The 17,873-nt window shown below is 53.2% G+C and overlaps 1 protein-coding gene across 10 annotated transcripts in view; it reads left to right on the top strand.

Moving 5' to 3' along the window:
* The first annotated feature begins 3,776 nt into the window (after positions 1 to 3,776).
* PAX6 (paired box 6) overlaps positions 3,777 to 17,873 on the top strand; it is a 41,307-nt gene continuing 27,210 nt past the window's right edge. For 7 of the 10 annotated variants that reach the window (XM_048486536.1, XM_048486539.1, XM_048486543.1 and 4 more), the window contains exons 1-4: positions 12,912 to 13,122; positions 13,225 to 13,370; positions 16,956 to 17,032; positions 17,471 to 17,525. In XM_048486536.1, the coding sequence (XP_048342493.1) occupies positions 17,516 to 17,525 (10 nt within the window). In that variant the 5' untranslated portion in view covers positions 12,912 to 13,122; positions 13,225 to 13,370; positions 16,956 to 17,032; positions 17,471 to 17,515. Of the gene's footprint in view, positions 3,933 to 12,066; positions 12,183 to 12,911; positions 13,123 to 13,224; positions 13,371 to 16,955; positions 17,033 to 17,470; positions 17,526 to 17,873 lie in introns of those variants that run through there. The other 3 variants (XM_048486538.1, XM_048486537.1, XM_048486545.1) reach the window with 3 other exon arrangements.

Below are 17,873 nucleotides of genomic sequence, written 5' to 3' on the forward strand. Positions count from 1 at the left end.
CAGACATTGCTGGCAGACAGATTTTTGTGTTCTTTCCTTTTCCTTTTTCAGTCCGGATCTGATCCGGATCGGCGAGCGCAACTGCGCGGTTGAGGCCCGAGCTCGCCCTCCCCGCCGCCCACCCCCGCCTCCGCCAGCTTTCTCCTTTCTTTCCTTTTTCACTCTGTACACACAGGCGCACGCCCCCGGCGGCCCCCCAGCTCCGAAGGCAACCCGGGCAACACTCCGGCGTTGGCCGGGGGACTGTTTGTCTGCTCGCTCGGCAGGCCGGGCCAAGCAGACTTGGCTTCACGCCTGATCGGTTTCTGGAGAGGCGCGCCGGGTGGAGGGGAGGGAAGGCCGCACCTGGCCCTGCTTGCCGAGCCATCTCCTTTTATTGACAGCCAGATAAGCAGGCGGGAGCCGCGGCGTTTCCAGCGCTTCGGTGGAGAACCCTGCTGGGTTGCAGGGAGCCCCGTCCCTTAATGGCAGCAGCGGCTGCAAACAAGCAGGCAAACACGCTCGCTCGCTGGCCTGACAAGCCCGGGGCACCCTCGCCCGCCCGCCTGTCCCGCGTTGCCGGGGCTGCTGCTGCTCGGCGGGCCTAACCTGCGTCGCGGCTCTGGCGGAGCACCTGCGAGGCAGGAAACGCCGCCAGGGCCAGGCAGACCGCAGGAGGCCGCAGGCGTCCCACGAAGCCTCCAGCACTCAGTCCCCTCCAGCAGCCCCAGTCCCTCTTCTCCAGAGACGGGATGAAGACAGAAGGGGGTCCCCTCGGTGGGCTCCAAAAGATACTGACCCCCGGGAAGCTTCCTCCACAGCTCTGTCCCTTCGAGCTCCTTTTCCGCCTCCCCCTCCCATCCCCAACCCAGCAGCACCCGCAGATCTTGGCTTCACCCAGCCTTAGTCCCAGTTTAGCCCCAGAATTCGGAATGGGCACCAAAGCCCCTCTGCTTACCCCCACCCAGAATGTAACCCAGTGGTGGGAATCAGTTTCACCGGCCCGGAAGAGATCGGGCCTCAGATCACCCCCTGGCGACGAGGGGCAGCCCTTCAGAAGGCGGGGAAGCGACCTTGTACCAATCCAGGCCACCCAGCCCTTAGTCCGCAGTTCGAGGCCTTTCCCAGCCCTGGCTGGAGATAGGACCTTCTCGGTGAAAGCTTTGGCTCCTCCCCTTTAGGAAGAAAGAAGTGGTATCGGGATCGTAGGATCTGAACTCCTTGTGCCAGATTACCAACAGGGCTAAACTGGAAAACGGGGCTTTTAGGATGAACCTGCGAGTCAGTCTGAAAATTTCTGCCATCCCGGTCCTATCCTTGAGCATGTCTTTCATGCGGAGTCGTTCCCGCACAATGCCTCTAAGACCCTCTTGTAAGTGGGTGGTGGATCGGTTGTCTGTCCTGTGTGGTTTGTCAGTCTATTATGGACATCTTTACAATTGCCGGCTCACCAGAAATAACTCGACTAATCCCTACAGAACCCAAAAGGCCAAGCAGAATAGTTAGAGCGCCGTGCATTATTCCACCCTCAGGAAAAATCCTGCGTCGCCTTTTAGGGGAAAAGATCTTAGCTATTCGCCCTATGATTGGCAGCCCGATCCTCGGCTCCTTAATCCGCTGGGACTTGATCCCTTGTAAGAGTGTGGGGCGTTGTAGCCCTCCTACCAGTCATGAGGGACAGTTCGCTGAAGGGGGGAGGTTATACTACCTCTCTTCTAACTGCTGAAAGCTAGATGCTCATCTTCCTTATCTTCCTTATGCATTTATACCTTGAGTAGACTGGTATTCCGAAGGCAGTTCCTTTCCCCTTCAAGGATCCACTGCTGTTTCTGCTTTTAGCAGGCAAAGGAAAGACAAAACTTTGCAAGCTCCAGAAAGTTGTAAGCAGTTCAATCAAACTATCGACTTCTAGTGCACCTCTTGGCTATCAGTTATTAACTCGGACAAATGTGTGCCTATCACGGTGTTTCTGCCTTGAAGCGGAGCCTCACCAAAGAAAGGCTTTCTATGTGGTCAAAAAGGATGTCCTTTTCCCGCAGAGTTTCACCTGGCAAGAAATAAAGAGGTCTAGTTCCTCTGAAGCCCCGTTCCTACTCGCCTCTCGCATTAACTTAAATGGGTTTAAAGAGTTTTAAGAGAAGTTCCTTTCAAAGGAGCGAAGGAGCGCTCACGAGAAAACATGCGATGGAGGGACTGCTCTTCCTCCCCCCTCCCCCTTCTCCAGAAACTTAAAGAAAGGAAACTTTCTTAGGGTAAATGACAGAAATAGGCCGTGAGGTTAGGTAGAGTAGGATGGTGTTTAATTCAACCATTCTTGTTTTATCAGTCCTGTTTGCTCAGAGTACAAAACTGACTGAGCGCCCTCTTTAAAAGTAAATAGAAAGGTGGTGGGTTCCTGTTTTACTTTTTGAAACCGGGACAGGATCCAGACTATCCAGTGCTGCTTCCGTGTTAGCGAGATGAGCAACTACTTTTAGCCTGACACAGAAACCAACCAACGTGAAAGAAAACGCTGCCTGGATCAAACCCCCTAGCTCTTAGTTGGGGGGGGGGGGGCGAAGCAAGGAGGGGTTTTCGTTTGGATCCTTGAGGGGGGGAGAAACAGCCTTTCCCCCAAAATCTCAACTGGCATCAACAGAAAACTTCCACTCCAGCATATCCTTCGTTTTACAGAGTCCGAAGTTGAAGGCCAGACACACCGTTGAGGGAGTCTTTCTTGTTCAATAACAGTAATGATAACGTTAATAACGAAGCTGGGCAATGTATTGTCGAAGGCTTTCACGGCCGGAATCACTTGGGTGCGGTGTGGTTTCCGGGCTGTATGGCCGTGTTCTAGCAGCATTCTCTCCTTTCCGGGCCGGTGGAGAGAATGCTGCTAGAACACGGCCATACAGGCCGGAAACCACATAGCACCGAAGCTGGGCAACTTTGCACGTGCTTCACAGCGCGGGGCTTGGAAGGCGCCCTGGGCTGCTCAGGCCAGAACAGAGTTTTGGCCACCGAGGTGGAAACAGTGGAAGCCTCGTCTCTGCCTCAGGTCCGGCCCAGGTAGTCCCCAAACAGGACGCCCGGCCCAGGCTGAAGCCGCTTGGCCAAGAGAAAAGCTAGGTCTGCATTGGGAAGGCTGGTTTTAGTGATCAGTGAGCCGTGGGCGGGGAGAGATCGGGGAGTCTACAGGCTCAGGTGAAAGACTCTCCACGGTTACGGCAAGAGGTGGATGTGCTGCATTTGCCCTCCGAGGGACTTCTGTGCTTTGGATGCCAAGGATGCTGCGTCCCCATTAAACCTGCGGACTTTCCTGCCCCCAGAAGTCCTGGAGAAGGAGAGAGCTTCCCCTCGGAAGACCTGGAAAGAAAGTTGGGCGCCGCTGGGAAAAAAGAAGACCACCGGAAAGGCTGCCGGAGGGGTTTGTTCAACCACCGCACCTCCCTCCCCCCCCCCCCCCCACGAACCTGACAGATGCTGTGTGAGAAATGCTTGACATATGACTGACTTTTGGAGCAATTGAGACGCTTTCATAGTGCGATTTATTGGGCCTCATGTAATAATAGATCGACAGATGTGCGGACGGACAGACAGAGGAGCGCAAATCTGGAACGTTTCCCCTGCACGTGTCTATCGCCTAAGTGCCTTTCTGCGGGCCCTGGGAAAGAGGCCCAACCCGGGCCCGACGTGCTCTCTGCTGTCGAACATTTCTTATTAGCTCAGCTCTAACTACCGTCCCCGGTGACGTCAGAGGGGCAGTCCAGCCAAGGAGGGAGGAGCCGGCGCTGATATTAAGGGAAAGTTAGTGCAAAGCCCGGCACCCTTTTTCCCCCCATTGTCATTGACATTTAAACTGTGTGGCAGATTCTCATGTAGGAATTGGCGATCAAACCTGCCAGCTACCGACTCTCAGAGGCGGAATTGGGAATCCTCGGATCATGCGCCACTGCCTGCTCTCCTCCGAACAGGTAAACATTTGATCCTCTTTATCCGGCTCTTTGGAAAGCTACCGAATTTCATCTAAAACTATTGCCTCCGCAATTGTCTTTCGAAGTTCCTGTCTCTTTTGGATTCTGATTTTCTTTCTTCTTTTTTTCGCTCGCGCGCGCTGGCTTCTTCTTCCTCCTCTTTGGTGCTCCGTTGCGACTGGTTTCCCTCAAGGCTGAGAGGGAGATATTTGGGTCGAGCAACTCTGTGAAGTTTTATTTGCTGGGGTGTAGCAGGGTCACTTTTCTGTAGCGGCGGAGTGGAAGCGTGTAGAAAACGCTGCACGACAACAGGTGGGAAGGGCAGAGGGACTCGAGCTTGGGAGACTGGAGTGGTCGACGGGGGAAGCGGTGACATTTCCAGCTTGGACAACTGAGGCGCGTTGTTTGGAAACATGAGCTGGAGTTCGTGCGCTCGCTGGCCCCGGTTTAGGAGGGTGGGGGTGGGGAGCTGGGGCGAGAAGCTGATCCTTGAACTAGCCCCGGGTCTCCACACTTGATTGGGCGCTCCGCCGTTCGGGCAGAAAGGAAAGAATGCGGCTCGCATACTTGGGTCGCATTTTCAATCCCCAGACCGTGTGATTTGAGCTTTCCTTAGGAAGACCTAATAATTAACGATTCCCACTGAGGTAGAACGAAAGGGGGCTTCGGATTACACTGGGCTCCGTCACATCCAGCACACGCTGGACTCCCCGGCGGTTTAAAGGACCCGCAGCTTCCAAGCAGGAGCCAAACAAAGCTAAACAAGCCCGCGGGAACCTTTGGGAATCTGCGCCCCATTCCCAACCGGCCCCTACCTCTTTCTTCAGACACGTGCTCGGGACAGCTTGGCAGCTTGACCTGGCCAGCCTGGCAGATCCTGTGCCAGTCCTGCCAGTGCTGCGTCTGTTGTGCTTCTGCGAGCCAAGGGCCAGTGTCTCTTTGGACGCCACCTTCGGGGCATTCCCAGGCGGCCAAGAACAGGAAAGTCTCTGGCAAGCAGAGGATGCTTCAGAGCCGCTGGCCGGTTGGTGCTGCTGCTGTGCGGGAAATTAGGAAGCCGCATTCCGAAGCGCCTCCTTTTTAAGAGCCCGATCCACAAGCCACTTGAGCTGAAGGGCCTACCACTGGCATCCTGTTGAAGTGAAACTGACACCCCCCCCCCATTCTAAACACATTGGGAAGCAAGTAAGAGCGCCCAGGAAGTAGGAAGGGTGGTTTCCGAGTAAATGAAAACTGCGGAGAAAACTGGAGCGTGCATCCTGATGCCTCTCTGGTGTAGAAAAAGATGGAGGGGAAGGTGGGCTTAGCTGGAGCGTGTTTTCTGTCGGGTAGAGTTGATACCTTTTTGCTGTGGAGAAATATGTGATGATTTAATATCCCAGTTTAACCTGCTTTTCAATCGAAATTAAATGGTTTTCTTTTCGATGGAGACCAGCTGCTAGAACGGACTCCTGGCAGCGCACAAAAGTGCAGGGGAATATCCAGGGGACAAACTTTCTTCTCTCTCCCTCGAAGCCGGAAGGAGGAGAAATATTGCCCGGTGGGAGTGCAACTGCCTCCACTTTTCACGTTTCCTTTCCGGGAAGAAAGTCCCATTTCTGTTTGACTTACTTGCAAGTAAACATAGGCTCGGGTTTGCAAAGAGGAAGCCGAAAAGCAAGGCTGAACTCTCGGCTATATTTACATGAGAGTAAATCTAACTGGGCGGAAGGGACGGGCAAGTATGTTTACAAGCGCAGCCCACAACAGGTAAAAATCGTACTTCTGAATCTAGATTAATCCTCCCCCCCCCTTTTTTTTGTTGTTTAATTGGGAAAAGAAAGGATTAGCAGGAGAATGGCGTTTCCCCCTCCTCTTTCTCTTCCATTCACTCTCCTGCAGCAAGCGGTAAGGGTGTCTTCCCCAGCCCATCAGCTCCGCTCCCCAAATCCCTTAAGGTGCTTTGGCACCCCTCCCCCCCAAAAAAGGTCCACTCTAATCTCCCCCGGTAAATGGACATTCTTGCCGAGTAATAAATCAAACACCCAGCATCCCAAGTCCTCCTCCCTAATTAGAGATGTTTATTGGAGATTGTGTTTATCCAGCTGTCACGATGAGAAAAAGCTGTGACATAATTACCTCTGACCACATCGTCTTTTCTCTGCGTATCTCGCTGACAATCCAGCGCCATCGCTTCGCATTAAAAACGACAAGATCAAAATGTTGATTTTCGCAGGCGGAATATTATTTCCCCACCTTTACCTTAATTGAAACTCGGCTCGTGGGACCGTAGCATTCCCTTAAGGAAAGAAAAACTTTTCCCAAGGCGACTTGTTTGTCTGTTTAAAAACTGGAAAGACAGCGGGGACAACAAGAGAACAAATCCCGGCCAATTATTTCTGTTTACAGTAGAAGAATTCCATTTCCGAACCGGCACAGAGAAAGAGGGGAAGAAAGGAAAGAGTCAAGACAATCTGTACGCTGCTACCGGCTGTGTCTCCAGGGGTTGCTTTGCTCACCGAAATTCGAAATGGGAAATAGAATCCGAACATAATCATGCTGTTTTGGCTTTGGGGTGAAATTCTTTTCGCCATCATTTTTTTAAAAGAAAGAAAGAAATGAAGTTCCTGCTGCCGGTGACTGCCTCAGAAGCCCCCTTTCTGTTTCTGCTGCAGCCGCTCCTGGCAGCCTTCGGGGGACCATCTGCGTGTTTCTGTTAGGCGGTGATGATAAGCTAAGAATTGCTCTGTAATTGAAAATATATTTTGGGGGGAGGCTGGTTTGACAAATATCAAGGGGTAGAGTCTTTTGATCCTTTCTGCCGCTGTGTTCTCCAGTCGCTAATAAAACTCGCATTGAGCTCCTTAGTGCCTTGATTAACAGGCAGATTAACTGTTTCTGGGGTTTTGAACAGCTTGTCCCAATCAATGGCGCTTTAAAAGCCCGTCAGGATGCGCTTTGCTGGTGATTCCCCACCCCCACCCGCACTTTTGGGAAATACTTTTCCGTAAGTGCATTTGCAGCCCTCACCTCTATAAAAATTCAAACCTGGGGGTGAGGAGATGATTGATATTTCCATTTCAGAGTCCAAAGGGCGATTCCTTCCCCCCCTCCCCCCACCCCTTCTCTTTAAATCCTTACACACAAAAGGTTGCTCCATCGTGCAAAGCGCTCCACCCGAAAGCGGCTAAACGGATTCCAAACTTTTCACAGATTGTTTCTAAACTCGCCAAAGCCTCTCTTAACTCCGTGTCCGGTGCATTAGAGGTTTCAAGCGCTCTTTCTGCATATCCAACACGGCATTCGGTGTCCGGAAGGCAAAGGCAATGTCGTCTAAAACGTCAGGGTTTGTGTGTCTCTGCAGTTGGAGACTGGACTGGACAAGAGGACTTTAAGCATTTTTCTGAGTATTAAAAAAGGTAGCTGGCAGTCCAATATTAATACAAGGAGGCGACGCGGTCCCCCTGCCTGGGATCTGAGGGACCGAGGCAGGAAGGCGGCGGGGTCCCTCTGGCAAACGGGGTTCTCTGAGACCAAAGGAATGGATCCGAACTAGAAGGGGTTACTAGTGAAATGCCCTCCTTTTGGTTTCCCAGGGGTAAAGCAGAAGGGGGAGGGGTGCTGCTTCTAAATATAATAGAGGCCAGATAACCCTCTTTCTTCACGATTAATTCTCCACCCCACCCATCCCCTAGTAATTTCTCCCTCGTGAATGGATATTCAGTGCCCCAGTGTTCCAGTTGCTGGAAATGACAGTCAAAGTTGCATTCGAAAGGCAAAACTGATCAATGCACCCGCCGGACATGAGATTTCTGTATGTACCCCAGTTCGGTCACCCAATTTGCACAGGGCAGCACTTGGGGGCGAGGCGCCGGTGCGATGGAAGCCAGGGTTGCTGAAATTCTCTTTGATTTTTGTCTTGGTTCCTGCTAAACAACCAGACATTCATTTCTGATTAACCAAACCTGAGTCCATTATTGCGATTAGAACAGTGGAGAATCTCTCGGCTGCTCCCAGACTAAGTGTACCTTTCTTGGGAGTAAGGAAGCCTCACACCAGAGTCTCCCTCTGAGTAGGCCTGCTTAGGATTGAGGCAGAAGCTTTCTTGGCCCAGAGTCCGCTTGAAGCCGGTTGATCCTCTGTTGGCGCTCAGTTTCCAAATAACACACCGTGTGCCCGTCGAAGTGGACTCTGGCCCACGGAAGCTTCGGGTCGCTCCGAGAGTCCCTTTGGTTTGGGCTCGGGTGGACTCTGTTGTTGTACGAAGAGCCGGTCCGGTCCGGTCCAGCAAGGGCTCCGGATGCCATCCCAGGCAGGCTTCTGCTGATCAAGGCCCACGGGGAAGCTTGCCAGAGAGCCGGCCAGACTCAAGCAGACGGCCTCAGGCTCTTGCCTTTCAAGGCCCAAGCGCTGTCGAAGCCCCTCCGACCCCTGAGATGCCAGCTTCGGGGACTCGCAGGCATTTGCCATCCAGACGCTTCTTCCTGGGCAGGGAGGAAAAGAGCTCTTCCCCGCACCGCTGAGCACCAGCCCCCAGGCCAAGTGGCTGCCAAGACTGGAACCTCTGCCATCCCCCGCGTCCGCGTCCACTTCTTCTTCTTCTCCAGTGCCCACCTCGGGCTCCATCGAGTTGTGCTCGTCCTTGCCAGGAGCCATGAAAGGAGAGAGCAGAGCGGAACCTGCCTCCTTTACCCCCCTTCTTGTTCAGGGTCAAAGGGAGAGGCAGGCAACTGATCAGAAAGTATAGAAAAGGGCGAGGGCCAGAGGAGTTTCACCCAACCCCCCACCTGCCACCACTTTCCGCATTGGTAACCTGAGCGCCACCGAAGTAAACTGGCGTCCTGGCAGTGGGTTCTCCATTGGGCCCGGCCAGCCTGCCTTTGAGAGCAGGTAAGGTTTCAAAGGCGCCAGGCTCGTTGCAGGCAAGGTTCCCTTGGAGGAACTTGCTCGGCCCCTGGTGGGGGAAGGGAGAAGCTCCGGCTCAAAAGGACGTGCCCCCCCCCCGTACACTCACCAACAGACACGTGAACTTTCTCTCCTTTTTACAAGTGCAAAGCTATCCTCCAGCTCCCCATCCCGCCCCAATCCCAGAAAGTCAACCGGCTTTCTTCCCTTCCAGCACATTCCCAGCCAGCCTCTGGCTCAATTGCAGGGGACTTCCTCCCCTGTCAGTGCGCCTCGGATGGCAGCCTGTCCCTCTGGCCCGCCCCTCTCCCTCCCTCCCTCCGGACACATTCCAAGCTCCTGTCTCACACCCACATTTTTACACTCTCTCGACCTGCCCCCCCCCGTCCCATCCCCCCTCTCTTTAACGCACACACTTTTGCACGGCTCGCTGTCCCACCCCCACCCGCTTCTCGCCTCCCTCCCCTCTTTTTCACACACATTCCATTTTCCTTTCTCACTCCCGCCCCACCTTATACACGCCTTTCCCAATCTTTCACACATGAACATTTTTAATATAAGGCTCCCTTCCCCCCTCGTTGCACCCCCACCGCAATGCAACTTTTGCCTTCTCTTCTGCGGCTCCTTCGCCCGTCCGTCCAGAAAGAGCCGCAGGAGACCGAGGCACCCAAATCCCTCCTTCCCAGACCTGCTTCCTCTCCCCTTCCGTCCCCATCTCTGGCATGACGTCAGATTATTCACCGTTTCCCTCCCCTTATTATTTTTCTTCCAGTTAAAAAAAAAGCCCAGCAATTTGGGGGAGGGCGCAAAGCCCAGTCTGCCCTCGGGGAAAGTAGCAACAAGATTAGGGCTTCTTTATTCTGGAGGCGAAGCATAAGAAGGTGCTAATCCAAAGAAGGGCTAATTGAATGGTTGTAAAAATGATGCTTGCCTGAAGATTTGGTCAAAAGGAACCTTCTCCCCGTCCTTTCTATCTTTCTTTTTCGCTTCTTGGGGGAAAAAAATTAAAATGCGTAGGCTGGGCAAGAAGGAAAACCCAAGATTCATTGGGTTTCCAGAGGACAAGAAGAGAGGGCCTAAAAATATTATTGGTGTTGTTAAACAAATTATACAAATCTAAAGGAACTTTTAAAAAATTCCAGCCTCCATATTGTTTTTGTTTGCGATTTTTAATGAGGTTTGGAAGATGCGTTTTTGAAGGGGGTGGGGGTGGGTGTTGCTGTCAATTTGGCAAAGCGCTTAGCAGAAGGAGCCGCGTCTTTTCAAGGCCATTCGATAAAGTTTCCCGCAGCGGCAACTCTTTGGGAAAAAGCCTGGTGATCCATGCTGTCTTTCTGTGCTGATCTCTCTACCAGGCTCTGGGATCGTGCAGGCTCCTGAATCCAGCTGCAAAATTTCCAAGAAATCCAAAGGGAGCCACGCTGCAGTCTTAGGCAGAGATTTGGGGCGGATGATGGGGTGGAGTATGGGAAGAGAGAAAGGTCGCGGGGTTTAGCCGAGTTTAAATTTATCGGTGGGGCAGGGAGGGGGGGCAAATCCAGCCACAACACCCACAGGCACCTGGAGCATCAGACCTACCTTGAGGGAAGTCCCCCCAGAAGTCTCTCCAATCCCCAACTTTTTATCCCCCGGCTCTCTATTCAGCCCCAACTAAAATGGAATCGAGATAAGATGGCCAGCTTGGAGGAGGAAGCGCTGCCTGCCGCAGGCCTGAGCCATTGTCAAAGGGAAATACTTGGGCCAGCCAAGCGGAGCTCTCCTCCCCCACCCCTCGGTCATCTGAAGTGGCCGGGGTAAGCCGTACCCCACCCCCAAAGGCGACCACGGTGGGGGGGGGGGCAAAAAAAACCAGTTCGGGATCGGGGCAAGGTGACCCAGAAGGGGACGCCACTGCACACCCCGTCATCCTAGGGGCGGCTGGCAGAAGAAAGTTCCCAGCCTTCCAGTCCTCAGAAGGCCTGCCAAGTCCCCTTCGCCCCCGCCCCCTCCCTCCGTGCCGCCGCCGCCTCCCCCCCCCCAGTCTGAAACGAAAGTAGTCGAAAAAGAAGAACCCGAGGAGGAACTCCTGGTCCCCCTCCCCTAGCCCGATTCCAGTTCTCCCGCCCCCTCCTCTTCTCAATCGTCCCCCTCCCCACCGTCCAAAACAAGCCCCAGAGAAGCCCAGTCCTAGCCTGCAGGCGAAATGGCCCCTGCGGGAGGAGGCCGGAGGCAGGAGGCAGGGAGAGGACCGGGGACCGGAGGAGAGGACCGGGGACCGGAGGAGAGGCCTGGCTCCCTCCCGAAGGCCTGGCCCGGGAGTCTCTGAAGAGCCCATTTGGTGCTCCGCGGTGGCTTCTCGGCCGGGCGGGCGGGAGATGCCAACGCCTGACGGCCCGGCCGCCCCTTCTCCCGCTCCCATGGAGGCGTCCTTTCACTCCCAGGCAAACGCCTTGGCAGAGTCGTTTGTCTCCTCATTGTACTTTGGGGAAGAATGCAAATGGTTGTCAGGGCCCGCATTCAGGCGCCAGCGACTTTATTGATGAGCTCTGACTTTTAGCACTTTTCACATGTCAAGAGAAGTCAAGTGTATGCGGGGCGACGACTTCATTTTATGCTGGGCGCGTTCGGGCCCCACCCCCGTCGGCCTGCCCCTCGCTGCCCCCCCCCCGCATTTCTACGCTCTCGGGTGGGGGGGGGGTGAGTGTGTAAGTGGAAGTTCATCTTCTCCCCTCTCCCCCTCCTCTCAGACCCCCTCGCCACAAACCCACGGGACACCCTGAGCTCCAACTGGTGCTGCCAGCGTCGCCTTAAATGCAGGCACGGAGGGGTTGCTTTGGAGTGTACTGAGGTGTGCCTTAATACTCCGCCATTCAACAAATGAACTGGTGGTGGTGGTGGTGGTGTGTGGTCAGAGCGGCCCAGTCATTGACTTGCCTTCGGCCCTTGATTTCTCTGGCAGCGGAAGGGCGGGGAGGGGAAGGGGAGAAATGCGCCCAGGGGCCTCAATGGGCTGACGAGGGGCGAGCAACACGCAGCCACCCCCCACCCCAGCCGGCTCTTGGAGTTTGGAGATATTTGGAGCCCTCCCACCATTCCCCTTTCCACCCCTCCTGGTCGCGCCTGCAAGAGCCAGCGAGAAACTACAACAGCTCTCAGTCAACAAACGGCACGTGGGAGAAGTTGGGAAGTGTTTGGGCAAGGACTCTCCAGGGCCTTTCACGAGAGCCCTCAAGACACAAAGTAAATGGTGTGTTTGCTCGGCACTTTCCAGGCTCTGGAGAGAGAGAGAGAGAGAGAGAGAGAGAGAGAGAGAGGGACAGCCCGGCTTCTCTTTTTCCATCCCCATTTGGAGAGCAGAAGTGGAAGAAATTAAAAGGAGCGGGAGGGGTAAGCATCCCCATACACCCAACTGTGGACTTCACTACCTCCGGGCGCTTCCCACTTGACAAAGCGCCTGTCTCCCAAATATTTATGTCGTTACCATTTGAATGTTATTTTTTTCCCCTTATTTCCATTGTCTGGAGGGAGCGGACTGTTTAAATGCAAATGGTGCGCTATTCTCTCCTCTCCCCCCTCCCCCCCATCCGCCTCCAGAAACCTCGAGCGCCTTGGAAAGAAAAGGGCACTCGTTTTCCAAGCCACGTTATTTATTTACTCCAGGCCCTAACTTGGGGAAGGGGAGGGGGGAGAGAGAGAGAGCAGAGCGGAGCCGGCCTTCGGGCTGGAGGTTCTTCGGCCATTCCATTTGCCCAAAAGTTCCAGCCGGTCCCGATCCTTGCCTTTCGGGAGCCCCAGCCGCTCAGCAGCGCATTGTGCCCGCCGCGAAGGGGACGGCCCGGCTGCTCTCGTGTCCCGAAGCCTCCGATTTGAGAAGCGGGATGAGCGGAGACGAACCCGGGGCAAGGCGGGGGAGGGGGGAGAATCTAAGCGAGGAGGAGTGGGGGGGCGGGCGAGCGGGGGGGAGAGGGAGCCCAGCCAGCGCATTCATATTCAAACGACTGGGCCAATTGAGCCCGGCAGTGCGCGCGAGCATCCAATCGGCAGCCGGGAGGCCCCGCCGTCGCTTTGCATAAAGCAATATTTTGTGTGGGAGCGAGCGGCGCATTTGCATGCGTGGAGTGATTAGTGGGTTTGAAAAGCCAGCCCCGGCTCAGCCTCAGTTCCCGCTCTGGTCCAGGCTCAGGAGGGAGGAGGAAGTGCGGGGCTGCGCCAGGATGGCAGAGGTCAGCCTGGCCTAATGGGCCAGTGGACAGCAGGGCAGGCCCGGCAGAGCCCCGCCGCCGCCGCCGCCGCCGCCGCACCCTTGAACCAGCCCTGCGCTGCCGAGGTGCGCGCTGCCTCCGCTCCCGCGCCCGCTCCCCGGCTCCGGCGTCCTCCCTCGCCAGGCAGTGACAGCCCATTTTATTGTCAATCTCTGTCTCCTTCCCAGGAACTCAAGATCACCCAACCGGCAGCTTCAGTGGAGGGAAACTCTTTTCCTGGCAACCCTTTTTAAGGCACCATCATTTCCCATCAGGGCCGCTTTGGCCAACTATTGACAGCAGCTTTGACAAGAAGACAGGATGCCTCCGAAAGGTGAGTCTCCGGCCTGCTTCTCCTCCCTCCCTCCCCCCCCCTTCCCTCCCTTTCATTTTCATATTGAGGCCGGTCTCTGGCTCTCCCGCCCCCTTCCCTCTCGCCCACATTTAGCGACTCCTGACAGTCCGGCTTGGCTTCCCAAGGGAAAAGGCCGGCCCCAAAGGTCTCAAACTTGGTCTCTTTCCCCTCCGGCCCCCTTTCACGCTTCCCTCCCCCACTTTCGTCTTGGAAGCCAATGGCAGCAACAGCAGAGCTGCAGCCTGCCCTCTGGGCTGGCTAGGCCAAGCGGAAAGGCTGGCAAAGGGCGAGGTGTAAGGCACCTGCACGCCCACACGCACCGAGCACAAAACTCCCTCTTGGGTCCCGCGGAGAGATTTGGGTGGCGGGGAGGGGGGTTCCGAGCGGTTGTGTAGCTCCTGGTGCTTCTGGGCCAGTTGCTTTCTTAACGCCTTGTTGAGTCCCCCCACCCCACCCCCACCCCCACCCCTTGACTTCTTTCTGCTTGTCTTTTGGCTTTGAGCTGCTGTGAAGTTTGGTGTGGGGGTGTGTGTGTCGCATTTTAGGCCAAGTCGGGTCTCCCTAGTTGTATGCACGAAGGTCTGAGCCGAACTGAAAGACTGTCACTCCCAATCAAATGGCAAAGGGAGCTCCCCAAAGTTGTTCACCGCCAGACTGTGAATGAGCGCAATTTCCCCACTCCAGCACCACCCTGAGAAAAGTGCAAACCGGCCTTCTTGAAAAGGAAAAAGAAAAACCTTCTCTCTCCCACTTCCCCGTGACTCGCAAAACTTTTCACTGCTCTGGAGTTTCGGTTTTGCGCGCCCAAGGGCTGGAGTTGTGGGCTACCTGAGACTAAGACTCTTTGCCAACAAGCTCTTGAAGAGCTATTTCGGCCCTTTGTTTTGTTTTTCAAGGTAGAAACAGAGGCCTGCATTTTCAAAATGTTTGCGAGGGTTTTTTTTAAATCTGTTTCTCAAGACTGCCTAAAGAAATCAGTGCAAAGTTGAGACCCCGGTAAAGTCTCCCCCTGAACACCGCTCTCTCACATACACCGCTTTCCGGACTTTCTCCACCGTAGACTGAGATCCCATGCACGCTTATTTCCATTGAGACATACTCCTGAGTAATCTTACTTAGGCTTGGGCCACGCATCCCATCGCTTAAGCAGCAATAAACTTCTGCTTGTTCTGCCGGATTCCCAGAAAGCAGAGCGAGCGAAAAACCCAGCCGGTAGTTGCTGAGGTTTCCAGCGTGGTGTCCCCTTCAGCCAGGCGTCTTCCGAAAGTTTCCAGAGCGGTTCCAGTTGGCGGGGCAGCGACTTCAGTAGACTTGAGCCACTGGAGACGGCTGGAGGCCGGCGACTTTATAGGCCTGAAATAATAATCGTGGTCTTCGGCAATAATTTTTTTTAATAGCTGCTGACCTTTGAAAATGTCTCCACGCCAGTGGATTAGCCTTTATCTTTTCCGTATTTGGTCCAGGATTGTAAACGTTTGTCATCTTAATGGCTCATTATGTTTGCAAGGGAGGGGGAAGCCGAAATCCAAATCCAAACACGAGATCAGATTAGATCCAGATTTTGAGATTTCAAAAGCGATTTGCAGATTAGGCCGGGGCGGGCCGTGGGGAGACCTTCTGCGTTTCCCTTTCCTTGTTTGTGAGAGTATTAATACAGTGAGAAACGAGGGGAAACGGCGGCGTCCTAATGCTCCCAGGTGGGCTGTGGGGAGAAGGGCCGTTTTTGTTGGTGATTTTGGAAGTCAGCGTTGCTCCCTTTTCCAATTCAAACTCCTTTCTCCTCATAAACTCCCCTCCCCCACGCAATTCATTCCCACAAACACTCAGGACGGAATTGGAGGGGACCCAAGAAAGGAGAGAGATGGGGGAAAGGGGCCACTTGCGTTCATTTGCTTTTCTCGTATCCGCTCTTTGAATCTGAAGTGGGATTTCTCGGGTAAGAACCCGAGGCTGGCAGGGAGGACAAGGGCCGGGGCCCTGCCTCTTGGCGGACGGGTTTCTCGCGTAAGCGGGCAGATGTGGCGCCGATTCCAGGGAACCTTAGGCTCCTGCTTGGTCCGTACTTACCACGGGAAGTCCTTGTTCGGTTTCGGGTTTTTTTTTTTTAAGCAACGAAGATGGCTTTCAAATGTCCTTAAAAATCAGGCCACATTCGCTCTGGAACCGGGGAAGGTGCCTCTGCTGCCCCTTTTATGTGAACAGAGTAAAATTATTATTCATTATAGTCCGAGAAGGGAAAAGAAAGAAAAGGAGTTTTTAGCTTTTAGAAAGAAAAGAAAGAGAATGGGGGAGAAGAAAATGAAGGCTGCCACTATTTCATTATTTTTCCTCTTCTATCTCTCGCGCTCTCCTCCCCCCACCTTCTTTTTTTTAAAAAAAAGCAAAACCTCTTGAATAGGTTCTTTATTGTAATTGTCTCACCCCAATTGAGCACCCCACTGTGCTGTTGTATCTTTTTACAACCCCTAACAACTCACACCAGTAACATAATTACCTCCTGATATTTATAACGAGAAATTACTTTTCTATTTCCCCCCTGCTAAACTGAGAAACTTTTTTTTAAAAAAGCTGGGATTAAATAAATAAAAACACCTCTGCGCCAAGAACAGCAGAACCTTTTTTTGTTTTTCTCTGTTAAAGAGTGCTTGAAATGAACCCCCACCCCCACCCCAGGGCTGAATTTGGGGCTGCCCAGGCGTTCGTCCAGGCTGGGCCTACTGAAGGGGGCTTGTTTTCCTGATCTTTGTAAATTGGAGGGTTGTTGGTAGGTTGTGTTGGAAGCCGCGCCGCCAGTTCAGGAGGAGGCTGGCCGGGGTCTTGCGCTCCGGGTTTGGGTAGGGGAGTAAAATGGAAGGCATTGTTCGCCTTCTGTAGGCTTTGTTGAACGGTTCTCACCCCCTCCTGGTCTTACTTTTTAAAGCACTGAGGCGAGGTAGACAGCGTGTGTCACAGTACAGTGAAAAAGGGGAAGATCTAAAGACCAAAAAAGAAGTTAATCACAATAAGTGGATTTCTCTTCTCCACCTCCCCCCCTTCGAAAGAAGTGCTGGGGTTGGTAGGACCGCTGAAGGAATCATCAGCCCTCAGAATCAAAAGAGTGAAGTAACTGCAAACATTTTTTTTATAAAAGTGCAACAGATTTTGATTTGCTCATAAGCGATCTTGAAAGATGTCCCACCGCTGCCCCCACTCCAAAAGCGTCAACACCCTCTGTTCTCTGTCCGTTTTCAAAGAAAAGATTCATGAGCCCCCAAAGTGCAGCCCTAGACAAGGGGATGGATGCACTGACGCTCACTTCGGCAAATTAAAATGAAATCATAATTTAAAAAGTCGACCTTCTGTTGGTAAATACAGACACAAAAAAGTGTCACAGATCAGAACTCTTAAGATTTGCAGTAGGCACACTTCGAAGCCGGACACTTCTGACTCCTTTTTTTTTTTTTAGAGATGTAAAGAATCTTTTGAATTGCAAATCTCCCACTCTGGCAAGCTGTAAGTCGGACCTATGACGTGGGCATGATTTTTTAAAATCCCATATTTTATTATTTTTATTTTTAATCCTAGAGGGAAGACTTTAACTACTGCTACGCAGATGTGCCAGTCGTTACACTGTAGGAGAGGAGAAGCCACTCATAAATCAGGCAAGTTTAAAGTTTCTTTTTCCTCTGGCTAATCAGGAGAATCCTGACACAGCTGTCTTGAAGCACATTTCACTTGGAAGTTGAGAAGCCCCGATCTCACTTGCAAGCCCATGTGCTGCCTTAACAGGAAAAACAAACTGTACTATTGCACTTCACCTTTTGAGTTTGCTCATATGATCTATATATATAATCTATATTATATATAATATATATCATATGAGCAAACTCAAAAGGGGTGTGTGTGTGTGTGTGTGTGTGTGTGTGTGTGTGTGTGTGTGTGTGTGTGTGTGTGTGTGTGTGTGTGTAAAACTGTGTATGAAATGTTAGAATCAATCGGGAAGCCACAGTGTCAGTAGAAGGGTTGCTGCCTTGGAAAGATGAACGTCCCCACCAGTAGGTTTTCCACCCGCTGATTAATGCCTGTTTTGTCACTCACAGACTACTGTAAGGCAGCCACGTGGGATCTTGCTCCATCAGTCCACCATGCAGAACAGTAAGTGACTCTTCTTCTATTTCACGGTGGTGCCGTCTTGAGTGTGTAAAGGCGAGAGGATGTATTGGGGTGAGTCTGGGGAGGAGGAGGAGGCAAGGAAGGTGTAGGATTTCACATTTACAGAGCACGGGTTGCTCTGGAACTGGTTTCTGCTGGAAAGCGAAGCATTGAGGGGCGATGCCGAATGCCTTCTGAGTTATCTCCCTAAGCCACGCAGTTGGTAGGAGTAAGAGGTGATGTAGCTACCCCTTCTTTTGTCCGAGAGAGGAGCTTTGTTAGGCCGCAATCCGGTGTCATAGTAGTCAGTGGCGCTTGTTTACTTCCAAGTAGCTGAGAGAGGAGCTTTGT

Source organism: Sphaerodactylus townsendi, linkage group LG02 (genome assembly GCF_021028975.2).
Source record: "Sphaerodactylus townsendi isolate TG3544 linkage group LG02, MPM_Stown_v2.3, whole genome shotgun sequence".
Classification (NCBI taxonomy): domain Eukaryota; kingdom Metazoa; phylum Chordata; class Lepidosauria; order Squamata; family Sphaerodactylidae; genus Sphaerodactylus; species Sphaerodactylus townsendi.